Raw genomic sequence first — 10,108 nt, forward strand, 5'->3', positions numbered from 1 at the left:
GAGATGTGTTCCCTTTGAAATACCTTTTAAGAGAATGTTTCCTCGAATAGGAACAAGAGTGTTTTCTTTTGGCTGCAGAATAAAGACTCTCAAAGTCTCTCTTCTATTATTTTTAGCAATGTGATCAAAGGAAAAGTATTCCCTTCAACTGTACAAAGAAAAGTATCTCCTTCACAGGTGGTTTCAGTGAAAGGGATGATCCCAGAGAGTCTTAAAATACTAGAATATTTCTGAACTGTAATTCTAGACCTATCTAAACTTCCAGGTATGGTGTAGATAAAGGGAGTAAGGACCAAATAAGTGGGATGAAAATAATAATTAAAAAATAAAGAAATAAAGAAAAAGTCATGCGCCGGTAGCATGCGGTGCGCGATTTCGCCAGGGGTCGAAAGATGGGAGTGGGGTATCTGTAGGTCCAATGGCCTTCCTATGTGGTAGTGAGAAGAGAGAAATTTATAAATGAAAGAAGAGGAGAAGGAGAAAAAAAGTGTACCTGGCTGACAGAGGTGTTTCTGGCTTAGGGGTCCTGGGACTGGAGCTTCAGGGGGCAGTCCTCCCTCACAGTTCCTGGCCCATGGGTCTAAAGATGGGAGTCTAGGTTAGAGTTTTTATCTTCTGCATTGGAGATTTAATCCTCTGCATGGTCTAATAGAGTTTTAATACTTTTAAGAGATTTTGATTTCCTGTATTACAGACTATCTCTAATAGCTCCATCTGATTCTTTCTCAGAGTTTCCATTTCTTCTTTCATATCGTGGAAGGACTTAGTAATTTCCTGGAGTTTGTTGTCTCTTTTCTGTTCCAACTCATAGAATTTGTTCACCATGAAGATTCTAAATTCTTTCTCTGACATTTTGGTAGCATCCTCAGATTTTAGGAGAGATGGAGGGAAGTTACTCTGTTCCTTTGATGGAGACATATTTCCTGGCTTATTCAGCCAGTCTGTAAAATAAATGTAAATACAAGGGATACCTCTAAAATAACAAAAATATGTAAATTACATAAGCCAGTAATTTAGTCACTTATCATTATCAAGTATCATTCACTATATATAATCTTATATGCTATACTTTTATATGACTGGAAGCACAGTAGGTTTGTTCACACTATCACCACAAACATATGTATAATGTGTTGCATATGACATTACAATGGTTATAATGTCACTAGGTAATAGAAAATTTTCATCTCTAATATAATTTTATGGACTGCCATCACCATCATATATGTAATCTGTCATGTGCGGCATATGACTGTACCATTTACCAAGATCCACCTATTGTTAGCACTTCACCACTTTTGTTTTACCATTTGAGCATGTTCTCCCTCTCTCGATCTTCTCTTCATTCCCTCCCTTGTATACAAATTTACATATATGTACATAATCGCATACATGCTCATACATGTTTTCCCCTCAGTAATTAATGTTTGGATTGAATATATCCTGTTCTTACCTCTTGGACTGTTAAGCTACTTTTCCTAAGAGATATTTTATGGAGATATAATAATTTGAGGCTCTGGATTCTTGGGACTCTCAAATCATTTTGGAATACAACACATATATAAATATGAACATACATATAGCTGTAGTATGACTCAAATATTACACAAAAAATTAAAATGACACAGTTTGACAATGCTCCCCTTTATCATTTAACATATGAAAATAAGCCTGAATGATTTAACATCTTTATTTTAGATGTTTCAGGGGTCCTTTGTAAACATTAAAAAGTTATTTTGAGGTCAAAGATCTTAATTTATAATTTGATTTTGAGGAAACCATCTCAAAGACTGCAAAATTTTACTACTTAACTGTCAGTAGAAAATGAAAGTTAAATTTCCCAAGCACTTTGCAGATGAAAAAGGGCTAACTCAGTGTCTGTTGGCACCAAAACTAAAGCCGTAAAGAGCTAGTAAAGAACCCATTTTTTTGTTAGATACCTACCATGTAAAATGCAAAACAAAACACATGAATACCAGCTGTTTTATTAAACCAATCATATTCATACGAGCATGATGTTACCTGATCAATAAAACCATGGACAAACTATATTCAGGAAATTGTGAAAATCTTCACTTAGTAAACTCTTTTACCATATTTGAAGCCAGCTTATTTACTGAAGTCATATGAACATGAAAAGCATTTACATTAATTTGTATGAGTGAACTTTTTTTTAAAAGATATTTTTGCTATCAGGCATGCCTGTGTCTCCTGGAGAGACAGAGAGAGACAGAGAGACAGAATGTGAGAAATCACCCCCCAGGGGCCTGGCCACACTGCAATACCTTATCCTCCATTCTCTTCTTGAGATTCTGGGCACACATGCACATGTGCCTGGCATGAGTTTGAAAACACCATTCTGGGACTCAAACCATGGTCAGCCATGTGAGAGTCCACCAACATAACCATCTGCTGGTCCCATGAACTCTGTTTTTTATAAACCAGATTGAATGGAATTCCTTAAGGCTTTTTAACCACATAGACATGCAACATGTATAACATGTATGCATGCACACATACACATGCAAATGAGAGATTTTATAGTCTTTTGAAAAGTCCTTTATGCTTTTTTCTTTTGAGTCTTGTTAAGAAGCTACAGAGATTGGGAACCAGCAGTTAGCGTAATGGCTATGTCGCTGGACTCCCATGTAGTCGACCGCGGTTCGCATCCTGGACCCGGTGGCTTAAAACTCACGCCGGGCGCATGTGCGTGCGTGCCCAAGATCCCGAGAGGAGAATGGAGGAGAAGGGATTGCGGCGTGACCATCCCCCCTGGGGGGTGATTTCTCGCTTTCTGTCTCTAATGTCTCTCTCTGTCTGTCTGGCGAGCGCACGTGCCCTATAGTGAAAATCTCTCAAAAAAAAAAAAAAAAGAAGCTACAGAGATTAACCTTTAGATACTTATCTCTTATTTCAGGCTCTGCTAAAAGACGAGTAGAGTTTTTAAACAAACTTGAATGCCATTCATTCATAGAAGGAATGCTGAAAACATTTCATATTTTAATTAAAAGTGCAGGTCTTGGATTACTTTTGCTTTAGCATCTTCTCAAAGGCCAAAGAAACATGGTGAAACCCAGATATATATTTATAAGAATCGTCAGAAAAACAATCTACCAATCAGTTTTTATTTTATTATTATTTTTTAAACATTCAATCATTATACATCATTTAGCTTATAGAGAGAATTTACACAGCATGAATACTTCTCAGACTAGTCCAGTTGAGAATCCTATATATGTTATCATTAACAGGCAATATATTATTACTATGTCCCACAAATATCATGCTTCTCTATTTTTTTCTCCCTGATTTTCTTCTCTATACTTCTTCTTCTTCCCCTGCACCACTGTTACACACTGTCTTCAGTGTCTATCACTATTTTAACTGCTTTTATATCCTCCAGTATTACAATCTCTACTATAGAGTGTGGATAGTCACTATATATTAAGTGGATACATACAATATCTTTCTTTCAAAGCTGGCTTGCTTCACTCAGCAATAAATCTTCCACATTCAACTACTTTCTATCAAATGCCAAAGTCTTGTTTTTTTTTTAATTTTTATTTTTTTATTGCCACACTTTTCATTTTCTCTCTCCCTCTCTCTTTTTTTTATTGGAGAGGTTTTTGCTATGGGGTACATGCACTTGCCAGAAAGATAGAGAGAGACAGAGAGACAGAAAGCAAGAAATCAGCCCCTAGGGGGTATGGCCATGCTGCAATCCCTTCTCTTCCATTCTCATCTCTGATCTTGGGCATGCACACACATGTGCCAGTGTGAGTTTAAGCCACCAGGTCCAGGACTTGAACTATGGTTGACTATGTGGGAGTCCAGCAATATAACCATTATGCCATCTGCTTATCTCATGTGCCACACTTTTTTTTTTTTAAGAGAGGTTTTTGCTATAGGGTGCGTGCGCTCGCCAGACAGAGACAGACAGAGAGATAGAAAGCGAGAAATCACACCCCAGGGAGGATGGCAACACCACAGTCCGTTCTCCTCCATTCTCCTCTTGGGATCTTGGGCACGCACACACACGCGCCCGGCATGAGTTTTAAGCCACTGGGTCTGGGACTCGAACTGCAGTCGACTAAGTGGGAGTCCAGTGACGTAGCCATTATGCTAACTGCTGGTCCCTCATGTGCCACACTTTTTCAAACCATTCATCTGCTTGTGGACATTTGAGTTAGTTCCATGACTTAGCAATCATGAATGATGCCACAATAAACATGTGCAAGCGCTTTTCTGACTAACGATTCTCCTGTGCTTTGGATGGATACCCAGAAGTGTGATTGCTGGATCAAATGGTAGTTCTATTTGTAGATATTTGAGGAACCTCCATATTGTTTTCCATCGTGTCTGGACCAACTTACATTCTCACTAACATGTAGGAGAGTTCCTCTTTTACCACAGCCCTGCCAGCTCTTTTCATTTTTTGTATTTTTAATCTTCACCACCTGACAGGGTTTAGGTGGTATCTCATTGTGGTTTTATCTGCATCTCCTTATGTTAAGGGATGTTAAGCATTTCCTCATACACTTTTTGGATTGTCATATGTCTTCCTTAGAGAGATTTTATTCACCTCATTTTCCCATCTTTTATTTGGGTTAATCCCCTCCCCCACAACCCCTGGGTAAGCCACTTGAGTTCCTGTGTATTCTGGATATCAGTCCCTTATCTGAGGCACAGTTTACAGAAATGTTCTCCCATCCCAAAGGTTGTCAATTCACACTAATTACTGTATAATTTGCTATGCAGAAACTTCTCAATCTGATATAGTCTGACTTATCTAATTTAATGGCTATTGCCTATACTTTGGGACTTATTTATTTAAGAAGTCTTTGCCTAACCCAACGTTTCTCGGAGTTTCCCCAGTATTTTCCACCAATAGTTTTATACTTTCAGGTCTTAGGTTCAGATCTTCGATCTATTTTAAGTTGATTTTTGTTAATGGTGAAAGACAGGGATTCAGTTTCATCTTTCTGCAGGTGGATACCGAGTTTTTGCAGCACCATTTGCTAAAGAGGTTTTCCATTGCCCCCTGAATTGACTGATATCCTTTGTCAAAAATCAGTTGGCTGTAAGTTTTGAGGTTTATGACTGGGGTCTCTATTCTATTCTATTGGTTCACCTTTCTGGTTTTGCATCAATACCATGCTGTTTTGATTATCACAGCTTCATAGTATATTTTGCAGTCAGGGAGTGAGATGCCACCCACTCCACTCTCTAGTGCAGGATTTCTTTAGCAATACAAGGTCTTTTATGATTCCAGATGAGTTCTATGATTTTATTTTCTAGATCTATGAACAATGTCTCTGGTATTTAGATTGAAATTGTGTTAAGTGTGTAGATTCATTTGAGTAGAATGGCCATTTTGATTATATTAATTCTTTTTTTCACATTTTATTTCATTTTCCTTTATACATTCAATCACATTATTTAGCTTACAAAATGAATATTTCAACAGACAAACATTTCTCCCTAGTCCAGTTGATAAAACTATAAAATAGCATCAGCAGATAATACTAATTTAGGAATATGGGGTGTCCTTCCACCTTTTTGTGTCATTTTCAATATCTTTTAAAAGATTTTTCTAGTTTTCTTTGTAAAAGTCTTTGACTTCTTTACTTAGGCTTATCCCCAGGTATCTTATACATTTTGTGGCTATGGTAAAAGGGATTCCTTTCATCAGATCCATTTTGTTAACTTGTTGTTCATATACAGAAATGATATAAATATTTGGATGTTGATTTTGTATTTTGACATTGTACTGTGTAAGTATACCATCATGTCATCTGCAAATAGATATTTTCAACTCTTCTTTGCCTATTTAAAAGCCTTTTATATTATTTTCTTTTCTGATTGCATTGGCTAAGACTTCCTGTACTATTTTGAAAACAAGTGGAGAAAATGGTCAGCCTTGTTTAGTACCAGTTTTTAGTGGAAAAGCTTTTAGCCTTTCCCTTTCAGTATAAGAGTTAGATATAGGTTTTTCATATATGGCTTTTATTGTGTTGAGAAATGACACTTCTATACCAATCTTGCTAAGAGTCTTAATCATGAAGGTATGTTGTAATTTATCAAATCCTTTCTCTGCATCAATTTTAATGATCATGTGGTTTTCATATTTCTTTTTGTTAATATGGTGTATTATATTTATGATCTTGCATACGTTGAACGAAGCTTGCATCCCTGGAATAAAGCCTACCTGGTCATGATGAATAATCTTGTAGTCTTAAGGTGGAAAGTTCTATAGATGTCTGTCAAGCCCAGTTGATTTATAGTATCATTTAGGTCCTGTATCTTTCTGCTTTTTTTTTTTTTCATCAATCTGTCTAAAGGAGATAATGGGCTGTTGAGATCTCCATCAATTACAGTGTTGCAACCCATCTCTCCTTTTAGCTCTAGCAGTCTTTCCTTCACATATTTAGGTGCTCCTGAGTTGAGTGCATAGATATTTATAAGTGTTATGTCTTCTTGATGAATTATTCCATTTACTACTATATAATGCCCTTCTTTGTCTTTTCTTAAAGTTTTTGTCTCAATGCCTATTTTGTCTGAAATCAGTATCACAACTCCAGCCATTTTTTGGTATCTATTTTCATGGAATATCTTTTTCCCTCCCTTTACTTTTAATCTATGTATGTCTTTATCCGTAAGGTGCATTTCTTGTAGGCAAAAGATAGAGGGTTTACATGATTTTTTTTCCCATTCAGCCAGTCTGTGTCTCATGATTGGAGCATTTAAACCATGGATGTTCAACGTTATTATCAATATTTCTGAACATGTTCCTATCATTAAGTGAGCCATTTTCTTGATTGTTTTCTTTTTCTCTTATATCTGTCTGTCTGACTTTAGTTTTCCTGGTATAGCACTCCCTTCAGAATTTTTTGAAGAGCTGGTCTGGAATTGGTACATTCTTTTAGGTTTTCTTCATCCGAGAATGTTTTTATCTTTTTTTTTTCCCCATATGAAGGATAATCTTGCTGGGTTTAGTGTTCTTGTTTGAAATATTTTTTTTCTTTTAACACTTTGACAGTATTTCCCCATTCTTTCCTTGCCTGCATTGTTTCTGATGAGAAGTCCAATGTTAGGATAACTTTTGTAAGTAACCTGATGTTTCTCTCTTGCCAATGTTAGTGTCTTGTGTTTGTCTGTGGTTTTGGTCAATCTGGCTATGATGTATCTTGGAGAGGCTCTTCTTGGATTGAGACTATTTGTGGTCCTATGTATTTCTTCGGTCTGGATATTTGAATCCCTCTCTAGGTTTGGAAAGTTTTATTCCAGGATTTCATGGAATAAATGATCAATACTCTTATTATTTTCTTCATCTTCTGGGATTCCAATTATCCCATGTTTGAGCACTTGATTGTGTCTAGTATTTCTTCCAAATTATCCTCATTTTTCATGGTTGTTTTCTCAGTCTTTCTGATAATTTTTTCTAAGTTAGAAATCTTGTCTTGTACAATTGAGATTTGATCTACTTTAAATACTTTCAAGGGAGGTTTTAATTTCTTGTATCACATTCTTCATCTCTCACAATTCTATTTGATTCTTTTTTATTGTGTCTATTTCTTCTTTCAAATCTCGAAGAGCCTTCCTTATCTCCTAGAGCTCATTGTCTGTTTAATCTTGCATCTCATTTAGTTTGGTCAATATAAATATTCTGAATTGTTTATCTGACATTTACACAAGTTCAATTGTGTATTTTATGGCTGATGAGGAATTGATGTTTGCCCTTGGGAGAGAGACATTTTGTTGGTTGCTCATATTGTTTGCGCCTCTGTGATGGTTTCTAGTCATCTGGTGATCTATACATTCCTTCCTAAATTCTTCTACATATCTCTGAGCATTCAAAGGCATGCAGGAGTAGGCAATTGCTGATATCTCTTCTGCTCTACCTCCCCATTGCTCACCAGCACTTTGCACTGTTATCACTGGTTCTCGATGACCCAAAGTCCTCCCTGTTTGTAGAGAACAGGTGTGCCTGATATTGAGCCTCTAAGCTTCAGTTCAGGAACAAAGAAGAGATTGCATGGTGTGCAACATATGCCACATACTATAGAAATTTCCAAAGTCCTGAGAGTTCAAAGGCAGGTTTGGGTGGGGATCAGCCATGGCTCTCAGCAGTATAGCCTTCCAGTTGTAGGCAGCCTGCCATACAGCAAGGCCCTTCACTGGAACAGGTGTCTGGATGGGGCAAGTAGGGACACAAGACTGTCTTAAAGTCCCAAGCAACAAACGTGAGAGTACAAAAGGTAAATGGGGAAGGGGATGATGTAAAGCCTTCCAGGTACAGGTGTCCATATGGGGCAGGGAGGAGCACAAGATTGTCTCAAAGTCCCAAGCAGGAACCTGAGCATCCAAAGGTGAGTGGGGGAGAGGATGAGCCAGGGGTCCCACCTATAAAGGCTTCCAGCCACAGGTGGTCTGCTGTATGTTTTTTTTTTTTAAGCTTTTCTAGCTCTTCTCAGTGAGAGTTTATTTAAAACTTTTCTCTGCTATATGAGAAGAGTCTCTGATCTATCTTTTTATGAACAGGTACCAGCACTTAACTACTGTTAGGGCCAGTCTCCACTCATTACTCTTCTTTTTCAGTTTTCTTAATGTTTCTACTTTTTAGCCCTATATGAGCTTTATTTATTTATTTATTTTTTTATTTATTTTTTTTTTTAGAGAGATTTTCACTGTAGGGCGCGTGCGCTCGCCAGACAGACAGAGAGAGACATAGAGACAGAAAGCGAGAAATCACCCCCCAGGGGGGATGGTCACGCCGCAATCCCTTCTCCTCCATTCTCCTCTCGGGATCTTGGGCACGCACGCACTCGCGCCCGGCGTGAGATTTAAGCCACCGGGTCCGGGACACGAACCGCGGTCGACTACGTGGGAGTCCAGCGACATAGCCATTACGCTAACTGCTGGTTCCCTTATTATTTTTTAAAGAGATTTTTGCTATAGGATGCGTGCGTTTGCCAAATAAAGAGAGATAGAAAGCAAGAAATCATCCCCTATGGAGATGGCCATGCTGCAGTCCTTTTCCATTCATTTTCTTCTCAGGATTTTGGGCACACACACACACGTACATAAATGCCTGACATGAGTTTTAAGCCACTAGTTCCAGTACTCGAACCTCTGTCGACTATGTGGGAGTCCAGCAACATAACTGTTATGCCATCTGCTGGTCCCATCTATTTGAACATTACAGTTAGCTTGTCTAGTTACCAAATAATTTATTTTGGTATTTTATTAATAAATTATGAGTCAATTTACAGATAATTGACATAGATATAATTTTAATATTCCTGTATAGTACTGGATCTGTCTTTCTATTACTTCAAGACTTCTTCTGGGGTCCTCAGTAGCCTTAACCTTTCCTTTTCTCCTCTGCTTACAGCAAGATGGATTCTGGATATACTCTGAGTATTGTAATAACCATCTGGATGCCTGTATGGAGCTCTCCAAGCTGATGAAAGACAGCCGCTACCAGCACTTCTTTGAGGCCTGCCGCCTCTTGCAGCAGATGATTGACATTGCTATTGATGGTTTCCTTTTGACTCCAGTGCAGAAGATCTGCAAGTATCCCTTACAGTTGGCTGAGCTCCTCAAGTATACTGCCCAAGACCATAGGTAAGGGCTTGAGGAATTGAGAGGTGAGGAAGGGAGCCTCTTCTATGCATTGGTTCTTATTAAGAATGTATGTCTTTTTGTCTTTTCTGAGCTTCTGCTGGCTTATCTGCAAAGTAGAATGATGCGTTCTTGCTTACTGTTTGTATAAAGTGAGGAAATGCTTACTACTTTTAACTGTAAAGTAGTAAGCCAATATGCATACAAAATTAATATGCATCATCATTATCATACAGCTTAGGCCCTACTTTAAGGGACTTTGTAACCTGGTTTTCAGTCTTAAGCTCAGTCAAATGTGTCAACTTTCTGTTGAATTGTATTTTCCACTTTTCTTGATAGATTTAAATGTCCTGATAACAGCCTGCCCAACTTGTTGGGTTTGGTAGGAGCAGGGAAAGTAGGACATCTACTTGAGATTCATTGTTTCTTTTCCTTGTGACTGAAAACCCTGCCTTAAAACCCTCTTGCCCTCTGGGTCCTCTTT

The 10,108-nt window shown here is 37.9% G+C and overlaps 1 protein-coding gene across 1 annotated transcript in view; it reads left to right on the forward strand.

The window, feature by feature from the left end:
* The window catches only part of LOC102500137 (rho guanine nucleotide exchange factor 9-like), a 107,944-nt gene that overhangs the window by 10,972 nt on the left and 86,864 nt on the right, over nucleotides 1–10,108 (forward strand). The window contains exon 2 of the mRNA XM_006163791.1: nucleotides 9,395–9,627. Coding sequence (XP_006163853.1) covers nucleotides 9,395–9,627 — 233 coding nt within the window. The remainder of the gene's footprint in view (nucleotides 1–9,394; nucleotides 9,628–10,108) is intronic.

Source organism: Tupaia chinensis, unplaced genomic scaffold (genome assembly GCF_000334495.1).
Source record: "Tupaia chinensis unplaced genomic scaffold, TupChi_1.0 Scaffold143099_1, whole genome shotgun sequence".
NCBI lineage: Eukaryota > Metazoa > Chordata > Mammalia > Scandentia > Tupaiidae > Tupaia > Tupaia belangeri.